At 36.9% G+C, this 18,449-nt stretch overlaps 2 protein-coding genes and 1 non-coding gene across 9 annotated transcripts in view; all 3 read left to right on the plus strand.

Moving 5' to 3' along the window:
* Positions 1-4,392, plus strand: part of LOC106875158 (probable ATP-dependent RNA helicase DHX34) — a 50,217-nt gene extending 45,825 nt beyond the window's left edge. For all 3 annotated transcript variants that reach the window (XM_014923177.2, XM_014923178.2, XM_014923179.2), the window contains 3 exons: positions 1,107-1,203; positions 2,141-2,295; positions 4,169-4,392. In XM_014923177.2, the coding sequence (XP_014778663.1) occupies positions 1,107-1,203; positions 2,141-2,295; positions 4,169-4,320 (404 nt within the window). In that variant the 3' untranslated portion in view covers positions 4,321-4,392. The remainder of the gene's footprint in view (positions 1-1,106; positions 1,204-2,140; positions 2,296-4,168) is intronic.
* Positions 3,580-3,651, plus strand: Trnae-cuc (transfer RNA glutamic acid (anticodon CUC)). Its single transcript has one exon. It is a non-coding gene; the product is annotated as a tRNA-Glu (tRNA).
* A 5,316-nt stretch (positions 4,393-9,708) lies between the features above and the next one.
* The window catches only part of LOC106875157 (transcription initiation factor TFIID subunit 3), a 32,377-nt gene continuing 23,636 nt past the window's right edge, over positions 9,709-18,449 (plus strand). Inside the window, exons 1-3 of one of the 5 annotated variants that reach the window (XM_052965643.1) lie at positions 11,153-11,326; positions 13,718-13,982; positions 17,710-17,848. The gene's annotated coding sequence lies outside the window, so the exon portion shown is untranslated. Of the gene's footprint in view, positions 10,181-10,435; positions 10,653-11,152; positions 11,327-13,717; positions 13,983-17,709; positions 17,849-18,449 lie in introns of those variants that run through there. The other 4 variants (XM_052965644.1, XM_014923173.2, XM_014923172.2 and 1 more) reach the window with 4 other exon arrangements.

Consider the following 18,449-nt stretch of genomic DNA (forward strand, 5'->3'; position numbering starts at 1 on the left):
AAGGCATCTGTAAAATTTGAATGAAATTGGTTGTGTAGTTCTCGAGTTTTAGGGATTCACACAGACAGACAGACAGACAGACAGACACACACACACACACACACACACATTCTCATTTTTATATATATAGATTACCAAAACAATTTAGGGCACTTGAAATGATGAATTATTAAAATTATGTAGAATAATTGAAATAAGGTTATTCAATTTAAAATACAACATGTAAGTTATGTTTTAAGATGAGTGATGGTGAGAGTGGGAGTAGGAAAGAAGAGAAGAAAGGATGAAAGGCAGAGGAGTAAAAAAGCAGTGTAAATTGAAGAGAGGAGGGTAGGAGATGGATGGCTAATGCATCAGGTCATCTGTTGGCCACATGCTTATAAAGAATGGAAAGTAGTGGGAAAAAATTTTGAAAGAATATTTTTCCTCAGCAAAAGATATATAACTAAAGCAGTGAAAACCATAAAATGATAAGAAAATAATTAAAATAAATAATGATGATGACAACAATGATGGTAACCATTATAATCATCATCATCATCGTTTAACGTCCGCCTTCCATGCTAGCATGAGTTGGACGATTTGACTGAGAACTGGTGAACCAGATGGCTACACCAGGCTTCAATCTGATTTGGCAGAGTTTCTACAGCTGGATGCCCTTCCTAACACCAACCACTCTGAGAGTGTAGTGGGTGATTTTACGTGCCACCAGCACGAAGGCCAGTCAGGCAGTACTGGCAATGGCCACGCTCAAGATAGTGTATTTTACGTGCCACCTGCACAGGAGCCAGTCCAGAGGCACTGGCAACGACCTCGCTCGAGTGTCTTTTCATGTGCCATCAGCACAAGTGCCAGTAAGGCGATGCTGGTAACAATCCCACTCAAATGGTGCTATTTACGTGCCACTGGCATGGAAGCCACTGCTCTGGCAATGATCACGCTCGGACGGTGCTCTTATCACAACATTTATTTTTCTATCTTTCTTTTTCATGTGCCACCTGATTTGTGAGGTCCACACTTTATCAATTTCAGTTGTTTAAACTTAAGCTTAACCTACAATGTCTTTTACCCACTTTCTCTTTCTCTCTTTTTCTCTCGCAAACCAGACTATTCACTCCCGAGTATTTTCAAAAGCCAAGCGGAACACCAACCGCACCCTGTAAAAGGTGGAGTCATTGTTAACAGCTTTTTTGTTTATAACTGGTAAGTTCATGCTGTATCTTTTACATGTCATTTAACCAATGAGGTAGCCTTAAAAGGATTACTTAATGTGCTAGAAACACCAGCAAAAGGTATTTTTCATAAGGCATGAGTTCAAATCTATTATAGAAGATTTATTGTATTTCTAGATAGAGCACTTTGTTCTACTACTAGCTGTTGAGGATAGGTACCAAAATCATCTGGTAATGTTACCTGTAGTAAACCAGAGTTTGCTTCAGAGGACATGTATCTCTCATTATCAGCACCATTCCTTAAAAGCCTTCTCAGGACTTTGAAGGTATTTATTTTTTGTATATTTTTGATAACTGAGTACCACAAGATGCTGGAGTTTGTGTGCAAGAAACATTGGCTCTGCATGTTTTACTGTTCTGTATTTGAGTCACTGAAAATTTTTCCACAACACCAACAATTAGGAGGAGAGGGTGCATGTCAATTACATTGACCCCAGTACTTGACTGGTACTTTATTTTATCGACTCCTAAAGGATGAAAAGAAAATTTGGTTTCCACAAGACTTGAACCCAGAATGTAAAGAGCCATAAGAAACACTAGCAAGCATTTTGTCTGGCACACTAATGACTCTGCCAAGTCACTGACATTGATTTCTATCTTGTAATACAATGATACAAAATTCTGAACAGGAAACAGTTGGTTAAATCAACCCCTGTACCTTATTGATTTTCCCTTTTATTTATTTATATGGATTAGTCTTCTTATTTTCTCAGCCTCAGAAGAATAGATTGAAGTTGATCCCAGCAAGATTTTACCTCAATGCACTTCTCTAGAATTCTACCTCTTCTGCCACTCCCTGCTCTTTTTGAGATTCAGATATTGCTCATTTATTAAAATATCCTTGGTATTTTCCCCCCACAAGAAATACTGGGCAATTCTTTTAATATTTGTAATGTTTTGTTTGACAGTCTTCATGATAGCAACGTTGCATCTGCTTGGAGTCAACAAACCAGCCATCTTCAATGTCACTGGACATGTCCAAAGTGTGAGAGGAAGTTTATTGTAAGCGTAATTGAACGACTGCAACATGAAAGTACTTGTGAATTTGCTGAATCTTCAAGAGGTTAGTTGCTTATTGAATCTAAAGTTCATTTGTCTAAGATCACCTTGTCTCAAAGGTGGCTCAGGTGACTGCCCAATAATATAAACTGACTTTCACTCATGACTCTCCAAACACTATCCTATTACCAAGCTGTATCCCCTCTCTTTCATAATGATCCCTAAACTACCAATATACATTGTCAAGCACCCCAAAACCCTGTAAAAATTGTTTTTCTGCAGAACAGAACTTGGCCCTCTATCTCTGTTCATGTTTTCCCTATCATCATCATCATCATTAAGGTCCATTGTCCATGCTGGCATGCATTGCATGGTTTGATCAGGGCTAGTAAGTTGAGGTGCTGCACCAGACTCCTGCATCAAACAGTTTGAAGTCCTTTGTTGCCAGCAGAGGTAGGAATTTGCTGCACTTTGCCCAGCCTATTCTTATTCTTGCAGCTATGCTGTTGGAGCATCCACCTCCGCTACTAACTTGGTCACCTTGATAACAGAAGCTATCTACTACCTCTAGCTTAACCCTGCTGGTAGTTGATGGAGTCTATTTTCTGTACATTTTTAGTGTTTATTGTACTTGTTCACCTTCTACACAGAAAAACTATTTTCCCTGTTAACCTTCCTTTGATATTGCTGCACCTCTTATGTGTCCATAGCTTACACTGGGTACATCTTATGGAGTTTCTACCTATGCCTTTTCTACAGATTGAGCAGGGCCATCTACCTGAAAGGATTTGTGATTTGTTTGCTCTCCTACTTACAAAGACTTTGGTTTTTACTAGATTAACTTTAAGGTCCTTTGATTCTACATCTTGCTTTCACACCTGAAATTTCTTCTATAGTTCTGGTAGTGATTCAGCTATAAGAACTGGGTTATGAGCATAGAGAAGCTCCCAGGGACAGCCTGTCTTAAATTCCTCTGTTACTCCCTGGAGGACTATGATGAACAAGAAGAGGCTGAGGATTGATCCTTAGTGAACCCCTACTTATACTCTGAATTCTTTGCTATACTTGTTGCTAATCTTCACTTTACTGACAGCATCCCTGTACATGGCTTGTACAGCTCTCACCAACCACTCATCTATCCCTAGCTTCTGCATTGACCACCATTCAACCATTATCTTGCAACAAATTTAAGTAAACATTAAACACATTTATTTCATTCAGTTTTCTTCTCCTTTATGTTTAGGAGAACTTGAAAAATTTCAGTAAAATTCAGTGGCAGTCATCATCCTCCTTTTTTCCTCTATGCTGGTACTTCTCAAGCAACAAGAAAATAATGAATTAACAAGCTTCCCAAGTGGTCTAGTGGTTAGGATTCCGCGCTCTCACCGCAGCGGCCGGGGTTCGTTTCCCCGCTTGGGAAAAGCTTCTTCTTTGGCACGTGTAAAGACATTCGAGCGAGATCATTGCCAGTGCCACTGGACTGGCTCCTGTGCAGGTGGCACGTAAAATACACCATTTCGAGTGTGGCCATTGCCAGTACTGCCTGACTGGCCTTCGTGCCAGTGGCACGTAAAAGCACCCACTACACTCTCGGAGTGGTTGGCATTAGGAAGGGCATCCAGCTGTAGAAACTCTGCCAAATCAGATTGGAGCCTGGTGTAGCCATCTGGTTCACCAGTCCTCAGTCAAATCGTCCAACTCATGCTAGCATGGAAAGCAGACGTTAAACGATGATTATGAGGATGAACAAGAAGAACCAGGCCTTGTTGCAAAATTATTTATTGTTAAAACTTAACAATATTTTTATTACAAGACTTCAATCATCTTGTTACGTATATAGACTTTATTAATCACACTTGAACATCGAATATTCAAAAAATTTCTTTCCTAAAATAAGAAAACATTCTATAGTCAAATGCAATTCCATTTTCTTTCAGATAATGATAACAATGATGATGATGATGAAAATGTAAGTCATAAAAATCCTTTGAAGCAGAAGTTCGAATGTAGTGACTGTGGGAAAACCTTTCAGTTCACTGCCACAGAAATTCTGAAGCATAAAAGACTTCACTGTGTTGGAGCAGAATAACAAATGCAAATTGTCAAACAGAAATCCTTTTTATTTTCAAGAAATAAATTATTGATTTTCCATTTTTTAAAATTAATTGTACTTCTCATCATTTTATAATAATTTTTTACTATACAATTATACAGCTCATATGATGTGTGTGTGTGTTTGTGCCCATTATTCATATGAAGACTGCTCTGGTTTACATCCATCTATCCATCATGAAAGAGATGTCATTTATGTGTGGGTTAGCTAAAGGAAAATCTGCATGAACAAATTTTGTACAGCCTCTGCAATCATGGAAAAGTGAACATTATGGTGATTGTGGTGACGGTGGCAGTGGACAACAAGCTTCAACATGATTTTTATTTACCAAATTTCACTCACAATGCATTAGTCAAACTAAGGCTTTGAAGAAGACACTTGCCCAGTGATGCGTTGTAAAATCAAACTCAAATCTATGTGTTTGTGAAGCAAAATTCTTAATCACATCACTCTAGTTTATCTGCATTCACCATTTCAAACCCAATGCACAATTACAGGACTAATGAACCCAGTGTGTATGTGTAAAATTTTCAGTCCAATGCACATGGGCAAGGATTTCAAGCACAGTGTGCATGTTCAATATTTCAAAGAATGCAATATCAAAGGAAGGCTAACTGGGAAGATAGTTTTTTGTGTGTGGCTGATGCTTAGGAGCAATAAACACTGAAAATGTGCAGAGAACAACTTCTGCCACATTCCAGGGAGAAAAACTAGAAGTAGTTGACAGCTTCCGTTACCTAGGTGACCAAGTCAGTAGCAGGGGTGGGTGCACAGAAAGTGTAGCTGCTAGAATAAGAATAGCCTGGGCAAAGTTTAGAGAGCTCTTACCTCTGCTGGTGACAAAGGGCCTCTCACTCAGAGTAACAGGTAGACTGTATGATGCATGTGTACGAACAGCCATGCTACATGGTAGTGAAACATGGGCCGTGACTGCTGAAGACATGCGTAAGCTTGCAAGGAATGAAACCAGTATGCTCCGCTGGATGTGTAATGTCAGTGTGCAATATCGACAGTGTATGTACCTTGAGAGAAAAGTTGGACCTAAGAAGCATCAGATGTGATGTGCAAGAGAGACGACTGCACTGGTATGGTCATGTGGTGAGAATGGATGAGGATAGCTGTGTGAAAAAGTGCCACATCCTTGCGGTTGAGGGAACCTGTGTAAGAGGTAGACCCAGGAAGACCTGGGCTGAGGTGGTGAAGCATGACCTTCGAACATTAGGCCTCACCGAGGTAATGACTAATGACCGAGACCTTTGGAAATATGCTGTGCTTGAGAAGACCCGGCAAGCCAAGTGAGACAATAACCCGTGGCCTATGCCAGGGGTGAAACCAGCCCACTTATGCGTACCTTTCCTTCACTGGACACTAAACTCTGCTTGTGAAGACCTGTTGAGGCAAGTGAAATCAAAATCAAATTCAATGACTGGTACCTGTGCCGGTGGAGCACTAAGAGCACCATCTGAGCATGATCGTTGTCAGAGCAGCTGACCAGCTTCCGTGCCAGTGGCACGTAAAAAGCACCATTTGTGTGTGATCGTTACCAGCGTTGCCTTACTGGCAATTGTGAAAAAATATTTGCCAGTTGCCAGCGCCGCTGGACTGGCTCCTGTGCAGGTGGCACGTAAAAGACACCATTTGAGCGTGGCCATTGCCAGTACTGCCTGACTGGCTCTCATGCCAGTAGCACGTGAAAGTACCCACTACACTCTCGGAGTGGTTGGCGTTAGGAAGGGCATCCAGCTGTAGTAACTCTGCCAGATCAGATTGGAGCCTGGTGCAGCCATCTGGTTTGCCAGTCCTCAGTCAAATCGTCCAACCCATGCTAGCATGGAAAGTGGACGTTAAACGATGATGATGATGATCATCATCATCATCATCATAATTTAACGTCTGTTTACCATGCTGGCATGGGTTGGATGGTTTCACAGGAGCTGGCAAGCCAGAAAACTACACCATACTTCACTGTCTGTTTTGATGTGGTTTCTACAGCTGGATACCTAACACAAACCATCGGAATCTCATAAGTGATTTGTTTTATAGAGTAATAAATTCATTGACTTAGTTTTCACAAGCATGTGACATACATATAAGAAGCTATTACTGTTTAGCCCTAAGATAGCTCTGAGCATGGAGACCAGTAACCAAAGGCATTCAAGCCATAATCATCCTATCTATTTTTCTTTTTTTTTAGTCATTACTTATCTTAGCATTATCCAATGTGTCCATTTTTTAAGACAATGCACTTTGTAATCTTATGTTTTTTAGCTATTCTTAATATCAGATAAGCTGTATGTTTTGAAAATAACCACATTTAGATTTGTCTGAGTTTCCAAGTATTTTATTTATCAACCTTGCTAACTTAACAGATGAAAATACAATAAATTAATCCTTTAGCATTTAAACTGGCCATATCAGGCCCAAATATTCCACATGTTTCATGCTCAAACTTTACCTCTTACACCTACGCTACACAATGTCATTTTTAAAATAAGCAATCACATTATCAAAGTCTTGAAGCTACATGATTAATTCAAAATATTGTGAATCAATAAGCATAATATTTGACTGAGTAATTTGAAGGATAAAGGGTTAACAAATTAATGCTGTGAAAGTGGTACAGGGCATATGAATCATTGCAGATCATGAATATTCATTGGATGACACTACTGGTTAAGGCTTGTGAATAGGAAGATGAGAAAATTAGAGGCTACTATACAGGAAAAAAAATCACTGACACTTATAAATCTTGAATTAGCTCAACTTTAAATAACTATTGGCCCAGAAGGTTCTAAAATCTGTTTGGCAGGAAAATTTGCAGACTTCTTTTGAAGTTACAGCCAAATAAGTCAATCAGAGCTGATTGGTCAAACCATATTTGTGTAGGTGTTAATATCTTTTATGGCAACTCTTTTCCTTTTTGTGATTCTAGACTGGGAAAATATTAAAAGCTATTGTTTGAACCTTAGCCAAGTTCTCATTACAACATTATGGTCTGGTTTCAAAGAGATTTGGTTATCATTTTTGGCTTGAGCCACCATGTACAGGTTTCCTTGCTGCTTGCATAGAGAGTCACTACAAGTGATGAACTGTGTCGGAGTCAGTAAGATGGGAAATATAGACTAAAAGGTGTATAAAGTAAAAACTAACATATTGGGAACAAGCAAGAATGGAGCCTCTATAAGATTACATAACCTGTTAGAAATAGCAGCCAACCCTCAATCAACCCTATTGTCTTTAAAAGCAATATTTGTTTGAGTGTAAAAATTACCAGTATGAGGGGGAGAAAGAGAGAAGGAAAGACAGACAGACAGAACATTTTAGAAATTGTCTTTAAAAGTTCATCAACATTGGCAATACAAATTCTTTTCAGGGATCAAATAGCCATAGATATGTTCTCGCAACTCATTGAAGTTGCAAAAGATCTAACCAAAACATTGAACTGTTCTTTTTTCTTCTCTCTAGCTTTTGCATTCTTATATTTCATTTATTCTTTTGTATAGGGTTATATACCTTTCTCAGTCTATCATGGCTTACTAGCCTTACACCGACGTTTGAACTTATTAAATGATTAAATAACGGAAAGGTACATTTGATAATGTAGGCTTAAATATGCCCTCCGGTATTGGGTAGTTTTTAAGCAGTTTTAGTTGTTTGTATTACAAATTCTTCTTCATTATCATCATCATTATTTCATGTCCATTTTCCATGTTGTCATGGGTTGGACAGTTTGACAGGAGTTGATCAGCTGAAGAGCTGCTCGGGTTCTGTCTGTTTTGGCATGGTTTCTATAGCTGGATGCCCCTCCTAACGCCACCCACTTTACAGAGTGTACTGGGTGCTTTCTACTTGACACCAACACCCATGAACCTGTAAGAATAGGATCACTCAGCTGAAGAGGGACACTAGGAATATGTACTTTTACTTAGCTTGATGTGTTTTCTCAAGCACAGCAAGCGATCAGAAGTTTTGGCCCCTTGTCACCACCTCTCTGAGGCCCAACATCTAGAGATCCTTTTTCACCACCTCATCCCATGTCTTCCTGGGTCTACCCTTCCCACATATTCCCTCCACAATTAGAGATCAGTACTTCTTGATGCAGCTGTCCTCATTCATACGCATGCTACAAACTCAAGTTAACAAATCTGGTTGTTGAACTGAGTCAGATGTGAATGCGACACCTATCCTCTGTTCTCATGTCAGTTCTCTTCTACAATCTGATTTGTTTCTGAGTTAGCTAATTTCAAGCTTGACTGATTTGCAATCAATAACTTTTGATTTATCAGTCAATGAATTTGATGTACAGTTATTGAGCATTATTGGATAGATTGTTTTTTTCATTTGTTCTGTGGAAAGCAGTTTTCATTCTGGACAGTATAAATGCACATCCTATAAAGTAAAAGCTTTCCCAGCTTTGAGAGACAAGGCAGAGTTATAGCAAATTGCTTTTCAACCAGTTGATATAATTTTTTATATCATTTAAGGAAAAGAGACTATTTTCATATTTGTTAAAGAGAACTGAATCGACAATCTTTAAAAGGTTATCCATGGTGCTGTTTCTTCAATGAAAATAGTTTTATTCGTTTACTGAATATATTTTTGTTGGTAGTAAATTTAGACGCAATGTTTTTTTATAATTTTTTTTTGTTCTTAAATATGTATTATGTAATGTCATCTTCAGCCCACACTTTTGTAATTTCAGACCACATTAGTTTATCATAATAACCTGTCGCTGTATCTCTCAGACTTAATAAAAATTGACTCACTGTATCATTTTCATCTGGCTTCATGAGTATGATACTGTTCAAGTTGGTTAATGAATTTATCAAAGACATCTGCAGAATTCTTATTAATAATGTATTTCATAAAAGGATTTCTGAAGACTAAAAATTGTTGTAATCTATAATTTTAGGAAGTCAAGATCTAACAGTGGTCTCTACCATAATCAAGATCCAACTATATATTTCACCGTTTAGACATTATTAACTAAATTAAAAATATCGTTTCACCCATCATTTATAAGTGGTGAGCATGCATGCATCTGAGACTCTCCTAATCTCATAATTCTGTCAACTATAGAATATCCAATACTACGTTTTCAATTCGAATGATGCCCAGGTACATAAATTAGATGTCCCAGGAATTTTTCGAAGGGAGAGCATAAGGTCAGAAGGGAATAAATTTCCAGGAGAAAAGAGCGTAATAACATTATTTAGAAGAGCGCATTTCTTTTCTTAAATTCCCCCCCCCCCCTCGGTTCCGCTCCTGAAATATAATTCTTCAACACTTGAAGTTTATTGACAAATATATTTTGTTTGCATTTGTAATAACATTTTCATTCTAGGAAAAAAAAAATCAAACAACACACAATACCAATGATTTTATTATTGAATACATTTTGCTTGGATATTCAGCCCACATATCATCAGATGACAACAATAAGCTTTCGTGTGTTGCAAGACAATATCCACCAAAAAAAAAAAAAAGGAATCGTTGTAGAATCACTGGATCAACATTGTACTTCCCGTGACACATCACTTAAATCTCCACAACTTGTCTCTTATCACCAATGCTTGCAGGGTGTTTTTCAAAATACTCTGCGTATACCAAAACTGCAGTTTGTTACCTTCAAAGAGAAATCGAAATGGTTGCAGCGCCATACGGCATCACCCAACTCACGATTGTCCGTACTCTCTACAAAGGCGGATAAGACGAATTTTCTTTAGTAGTGTGGCCCGTCTAATGATGCGGGTCACCTGTATAGTTAACCAGGTGATACACAAAGGAGTCATACCCAATGACTGGTGTGGCAGTACCAAAGTCAACTGCTACAAAGGTAAAGGTGACACTTTAGATACAAATAATTACAGAGGTATCATGCTTTCTGTTATAAAAGTCTAAGTTCACTTATTAGAATATGGGAAAACTACGAAAGCTCTCTGTTATAAAAGTTGGTAAAAGCTCGCTTTTTCTTTTTATAAATTTTAGAATATGGTAAAACGAAGACAATCTCGAAAGCATTCTTGAGAAAATAGAAATGCGACATTAGAAGTATAATCTACAAAAGGAAGTTAACTCCCTTGAAAGATTTCTCGTAAACGACCAACGAAGAATAATTAAAATAAAGCGAAAACGTTTTTTTGTTTTAAGTATACTTCGTAAAGATGTTTTAACGGTGATTCTTTATTATCTCCTATGAACTTGATCATTGTCTTTTCTACTGTATGACAATGACATCTATCATTATGAAACCACTTGTAACACATATGGCTATTGCTATCCCTGCTACATTTCCCATCCCAGTCACGGTAATGTCAAAACCTTCCTTGTTCAGAACTGAATATCCCTTCAAATCCTTTTCGTTTTTTCATAAATTATGTATTTCAAAATGAATGAGTGTATTATTATCATTTTTTATTTGCTTCCTTTAGTCTACGAGGTCCTAAATAGTTCCCAATCGATCGAGTTTATTTTTAAAAATTAAAATACAAAAGGCTACCAACAACCAATTTAAAACCTACACCAATACATAAGCTCCATCTTTAATCATAAACAACTAAAATGCCTTCTTGCAAATTTCCTGAAAAAATAACTAAATGTGTGATCTGTAGTAAAGTCTCAAATGACATGGTAAAAGTATGTGTGTGTGTTTTTATTAACGTATGAAAACAAACAAATGTATATATAATGTATGTATATTAGAAAATATAGGCTAAGAAAGACAGCAGTTGTAGATAAGACGAAGCTAGATTAAAGCTTGATTAAAAGTGTGGAGGGATCTTATTCTGTGAGCGAGAATCTCGTGGATGTTAAAATGTTCAACGAGAGTGTCAGACTGAACTAGTCAATATCAACGCTGAATTTATTTGTGTGGGTAATCAAACCCTCTTCTTACCTCGTAATAGATCCAACTGTGCGTTTGGTTTTTTTAAACCCTTAACACTTGGAGTATTTAGGTAGCATATATCAAACGGTATCAAAAGTAAGCTTTATTCCATCTTTGTTGCTAATGAACGATTTACATTGTTTAGCCACTCTGTGTGTCACCTAGTTTCTGTGACCCTAGGAACGCACCTGTTCCTGTCCGACTACTATTAAAACTACTGTTACACATTATAACCTTCACCAAATTATGATTCTTTTTTACTTTAGTTCTTTCTACATAAAATATACTATACATCTCTTTTAAGATTTATGTCTATCCTAGGCTGTACATTATATATATATATGTGTGTGTGTATATGTATATATTGTATGTTTTCGATCTGCACTTCGAATCGATGGACAATAGCTAAGCCAAGCCAATCCAAGCCAAGCCGCATCTTCAACATTTTGCAAACCTCCATTTTCATCCCAATTTTTGTCCAGCCTTCTTTGTATATTTTTTTTTTTTCGTGAGAATATCAAATTTAACTCTATCCTTTCTCTTATTTCCCATTAAAGCCAAAATTTTCATCACAAATCAATAGTTTGGGCCATGTCATCATCGTTTGCTTCTTCAGTTAATGATAATGTTTGTAAACATTGTGTCTTTGTAGCATGAAGCTTCAAAATAGATAATCATATTTAATATAAAATTGATACTAGAATGTACATATATTAATAACGTGTGTGATCGTATGTCATGGTGTTTTTAAAGTATCTCTATTGATATGAGTGTGCAGGATGAGCATGTATTGCTATGTTAAGTTAATTCGAACTGTACCGGAGTGAAAGTTCATTGCTTTAAACTAGAATTACATCATTCTGCCAAATTCAAATCTAGAAACATACAACTTAAGAGTTATTTATATCCGAGTTGTATAAAATTGGACGCTACTTCAGAAAAGTCTCCTCTCGAGAAATAAACGTTTGTTTTCGTTCCAATCAAAGATATTCTTATTTTCTATCAATAAGTATTTTTTTTTTCATTATTTATTGACGCTTTAGGTAAACTTAATTTCAGCTATTTTGTTACTTAATTCAGAAGAATTGTAGATTCGCCATAGTAAATTCATATTTATTTAAGGTTATTTGTATATATAATACCAAGATATTTATTATGTATACATTTTAGCAAAATCGTGGTTTGTGTATTGAAATTAACGGATTGATGGTCTGACCGTTAGTGTTTATACTCAAGTGAACCTAGATAGAGCAAACCTATGATTTGAAACATTTCTGCCATAATCGTCTCATCTTTTTAGAGTACCTAAGTCTACGTTATCCAATGTATCCTTGTTTAAGGCAGTAAGTGTATGATTTGAGAAATTTGGTCGCTATCTCTAGCAGCTCGAACGAGAACACGGACTGTTGTTGGTTTTAATATCTGTGGCTGTAAATTGAGGCGGGGTGTCTAGTTAACATTGACATATTTAGGGTTATTCTGTTTTGCACAGTTAATAATTAAGGTGTCGAATAATATATTATTTCTCGATCTATATTGAATAGAGGTGATAATTGTTCTTTTTTTATATTAATTATCTAAATCAGTTCTTTAAATTTGGTATTATCTGAAATTTTATGTTATCAAATTAATTGCATTGCCTTTTTGCAAGGAAGCAATTAAATCATGATGATGTTTTCAATAGGGGTTTAGATGTCAGAATGACCACCACAATCACCAGCTAATGGTGGACACACTCATTACTTGCATCAAATTTCTCCAATACTGGGTATCTGATAGAGAGAATTTAAAAAGGGTCCTGGATCCTATGTATACATATGCAACACTTGTCTCAGACATCAACAAATGGCAGATACATTATGCAGTTTTATATTGCTCACATAAATTACTGAAAAAAAGGCAGCAAACCTCCTTTGATGATATATGTAACTGGCATACAGGGATAAGAGAAGGGGTTACTGCTTTCTAAGCAGCCAGCTTTGGGATAGTTGAGAGATTATAAAAATACCAGTAATGATATATTCATACTAAAAAGGGTTCATAGTCCAGTCTCAGGGAATTTTATGAACTCTGTATCTGTCTTTATGTATCCGGTAATCCATAAGTGTAAAGGAGCATTGCATTATTGCGTATATAGGTCAAGTTAACCTGTCAAAATCGATCTCTCTTTCTCTCTCTGAGCCATGCCCATGGAAGATATTAAACTCAACTTACAAGTTAATGAAATACTTGTAAATTATACAGAGGTGTCACAGTCTAAAGCATTGAGTTGCACCATCTCATTGTATCTATTTACTCCAGTCAACTTGAGCATCTACTGTTTAAGTGCTTTTGGTCATGGTTACTACAAAATATCACTGGGTAGATACAAATTATGGATCATTCATCCAGAATACTTGTAGAACTAAAGAATTAACTAAGATAACCTTACTAAATTAATAAGTATCTATTATGACTTAAATTTCTTTCTTTTTTTTCATTTTACAGATGTTGATACATGTAACAACTCAACAGCAATGTTGCTTCCAGAATATGTGCCATCAATGGTATTTTGTGTGTTGATTGTGTAAGCAGTTCTTTGATAAAACTCTTAGCTTACACAAAGATATCTATCTGCATCTTTTGAACGGTTAACTAAACATCCATTTATGTCTTTGCTGGATTTTATAAACATAATATCTACAAAATCAAAATCATCCTTGCTAACAGGATTTTACACGTGGATTATTGAAGTAAAACAGTGATTTCCAAGGTAGGTTTATACAATGAATGCAATAGATTTGGCATAATTTGAAGTGAGGGTGTTGTCGTTGTTGTTGTTGTTGTTTAAGCCCAGATCAACTTTGATCAAGCAGACCTATGATAGAAGCCATCTCATCATTTTACGAGCATCTAGAACAACTTTGTCCAATGTGTCCTTTTCCAATTAGCAGCATCATTATCATCATCATTTTAACATCCACTTTTCTATGCTTGCATGGGTCAGACAAAATCTGTTGAAGCAGATTTTCTATGGCTGGATGCTATTCCTGTTGCTAACCCTCATCTGTTTCCAAACAAGCTTCTATTTTCTTAGTCCTTCAAATATGAACAATACAATGGCCAGGCATGTTTTTATAGAAGATTACAAATAAACAACATAGTTTGTTTACAATTAGTGCATGATGTCACGGACACACACACACACACACACACATGTATGTATGTACATATTTAAATATATCATCATCATTACTTTTATGTCCATTTTCCCATGCTTGCATAGGTTGGATGAGTCCTCTCCAACACAGCATCCCATTACTTGTTGCATTCATGATTGAGCAGAAATGGTGAAGGCAAAAATCACAAAAGAGATGACAAACAATCCCTTTTGTGAGATTTGCCTTCACCACTTCTGCTCAAGTCTCCCTTAGACTTCCTCTTTCATTGAATCCATCCACATGAATTTCCTGGCACTTCTTCACCCATGTCTCATTTTGCCACATTCATTACTCGTCCATACCAGTGTAACTGTCACTCTTAACTGCACTTTTGTATTCAGTTTTTCTCCCACTTCATCTATGCCTTGTTCATGAATAGCAACGTTACACATCCAGTGAGTCATGCTTGTTTTTGTTCTTTCCAACCTTTACATATCCTTTGCATTCAGTGCTTACACCTCACAACCTCGCAGCATCACAATTTGTATGCATGCATCATACAATCTACTTTTCACTTGGAGATAATTCCCCTTGTCAGCAGAGGTAACGGCTCCTAGAATAAGTCCTGAGGTCAATTTGTTCAACTAAAGACAGTGCTCCAGTATGGCCACAGTCAAATGAGTGAAACTAGTAAAAGAATAAAACCAAAAAATTCATTGTCTGTCTGCCTTTGATTCCACTACACTTCTTGTGCACCCAGAGATCATGTAGGGTACAGTGTTTGAAGTTTCTACCTTCTCTTTTTCTGCATATCAAGCACAGCTATTTCCTTGACACTATCATTGTCCTGTCTTCTTTCCTGTTTACTAAAATTATAGCCTCCATTAAGTTTATTCTGAGGTTTCTTGATTCTAGCTTCTTCCACAGATTCTGTTATAAGAACTAGGTCATCAGTATATAGGAGTTCCTATGGGCATCAAGTCTTAAACTTGACTGTTATGGCTAGGAAGACTGTAATAAATAGGAGGAGGTGGACTGAGAACCAAGCCCTGATGGATATTTGTTTGCTCTCCATATTCATTGCTGAACTCATTGCCAACTCTCACTTGACTTACTGTATCTCTCTACATGGCTTGCACTGCTTTTACCAATTATTTTTCAGTTCCTAGTTTTCTTGGTGACCACCAGATTATTGATTATGATATTCTATTAAAGATCTCTAGATCAACAAATGCTGGGTGGAGAGGATTCCTCTTGACCAGGAAGTTCACTTGCAGTTGTCTCTGTGTAGAGAGCATCTGTGGTACTCTGACTTGAGTCAAATCTGAACTGCATCTCTTCTAAGTGGAATTTATCTCCTGTCAGTTGTGCTAAAACTTGGCTCATCAGTTTGGTACCTCAAGAATTGTTGCTTTCTAGTGCATTTCCTTTCCTATGCTGTTATATCCTGTGTAACTTTGTTGATTATGTAAATGAGTAGCTCAAGCCTATACCTCTTAATATTTTAGTATCTCAGCAACTATACAGCTGCTTTCTTTGATATCATATCGTTAATGGCCATTTTGTCCATGTAACTACCACCTCAATAAATTGTCTTTCAGTTTGGTAAACTTAAGATCTTCTTTTCACATATTTTCCACATTAAACAATCTCTTGTAGTGATGTCTCCGAGCATCTCTCTTCTCATTAACAGCTAAGGAAGGTGTACTGCTCTCATTTTGGATACACTTTTCCCCAACAATATTTTGATTCACCATTATACAGAGTGTTTCAAAAAATTTGATATCATTTGAGATGTAAATATCACAGAAATACATAGTCAAAGCAAATGAAACTAAGCAGGCTTAATGTTGAGCAGCAGAAGATTTATTCCTCCAAATTTGAATGAGAAATTCAAAGATATGTAGATTCCATGAAAGATTTCACAAATGTTCAATATGTGCACTGCCTGAGACATGGCACACATCAAGTTGGTAGTTCAGCTACTCTCTAACACGCTGCAGCATGTCTTGGGTAACAGGCTCCAGTGCAGTGGTGATTCTTTGCTTGAGTTCCTCTAGGTTTGCAGGAAGAGGGGGAATATAGACCAGGCCCTTCACATAGCCCCAAGTTTGCACTTTTGCTTGTCATCTGCTGTTATGGGCCTGAACAAGCTGCAGCTTGTAAGGTTTCATTAGCAAGCATTTCCTCAGGACATGCCAAACTGTCATTGGAGGAATCTGGGTTTCCAGACTTGTTCTTCTTATGGACTTCTTGGGGCTTTGCAAGAGTTTTTGGTGAACCTGCTCGACTGTCTCGTCCGATGTTAGTGGTCATCCAGATCCTTTTGCCCTGCACAGACAGCCTTCCTCTTTGAATTTTTTGTGCCATGTCCAAATCTGCATTGCCATTGGTGACTTTAGAGAATCTCTCACCAATACACACTGTACAGTCTTGTTCGACTGTGTTCAAGCATGCTCCAACACACAAAACGCTTTTTCTCTTCAAGTGAATGACATTTCTATACCTGAAAAGATAAATATATCAAACATTAAACATAAAATTTTGACCTGTTTCTACACATGCTGTTAAAATTTGAAGTCATTTGAACAAGAACTGGCTAAATTATTAGATTGTGAAATGATATCAAATTTCTCGAAACACCCTGTACATTGTTTTAGTAAGTCAGAGAACCATCTCTGATCCTCCCAGTACTAAATACCAGCAAGCCTCCTCCTTTCAGCCTCTTTCTGCATTATATACATTCATCACCTAGCTTCACTTTTAGCATCATGATATTCCTCTTTGCTGCTCCTTTTATTCTGTTTTTTCCAGGTTGTCATATCTTTTATGACTCTACCCAAGTTTGTGTTCCACCATTGTTATGTTTGGTGTTGTTCATGCCTTGTTTCAGTCATAGATTTGGTCTGTAACTTTCAATAAGTTATCCATAGAAACTACCATTTGTTCTTTCTCATCTTCTCTTCATTGTACACATCCTCTAGTATTGCGCTTAACATAGAAGGATGTTTCAACTTTTACAGCTTCCTTCTTTAGACTGGTTTTTGTCTCTTAGTCTGTTTAACTCTTATCCTGCAGCCACTACTATGTTCTTTCCTCCTCTTGAAGACTGTACCGCCCAACATAAACTACTGATTACCAGTAGTTATGTTGAGTGGTACATCCTTCAAGAGGAAATGACATAGTATCTGCAACCATTTGTCAGTGAAAATGATGTCTATCTGGCTTGCATGTTCATCTGATTGGAAGGTGCCAAGTTACAATTGGTTGGTTCATTTGGATCGTTGAATTCCAGAATTCTTGATGCAGTTTTCACTTCTACCATATACTCCAATGTAGCTATTATGATGCTGCCCATCATGTCTATTGAAGTACCAACCAAGATAATACTGTCACTATCATATGTTAGTGAAGTGGTATGCAAGAGTATCTTATAGAAGCAGTCCTTTTGTTCATCAGTTAAAAGTGGCCATGAAACGTGCGTAGTCTTTCATTTACTTTCGTTTTTATAAATTTACTAAACTGATTAAAATTTTTAGTCTAATATTTTATAGATTTTATGGATTACAAATTTTCTCTTGGATTTTTTTAGATTTTTAAATTAGTATTTTGTATAGTACACTTTTCTTGATGGTGTCTGATCTCCTCCATTGTTTGGGTTGCATCTTGGTGGTTCTTCTCTAAATTATTAAAATATTTTTCATTATATAATTCAATTTGATATTATAAAATTGTATATCCTTGTAAGTTCAGATTTTGTAATTCCCTAACATTATAATATACATGTGTGTATATATATATATATATATATATATTTCGTGTTGCAAGACAGTGTAGGAGAGAGAATAGTGATGTTGTAGGAGAGAAATGTGTTCGCATGGATGATGGTACGCTTGCATTAAATGAGGATGCAAAGAAAGAGGTCTGGAGATGCCACTACGATAGATTGCTTAATAAAGAGAATGAATGGGAGAAAGAGAGCCTGCCGTATGTCGACCCAATAGAAGGACCAGCTATCCGAGTTGATAGTACCAGGGTAGATAAAGCAATTAAGAGTATGAAGACCGGGAAAGCCCCCG

Source organism: Octopus bimaculoides, chromosome 2 (assembly GCF_001194135.2).
Source record: "Octopus bimaculoides isolate UCB-OBI-ISO-001 chromosome 2, ASM119413v2, whole genome shotgun sequence".
Classification (NCBI taxonomy): Eukaryota; Metazoa; Mollusca; class Cephalopoda; order Octopoda; family Octopodidae; genus Octopus; species Octopus bimaculoides.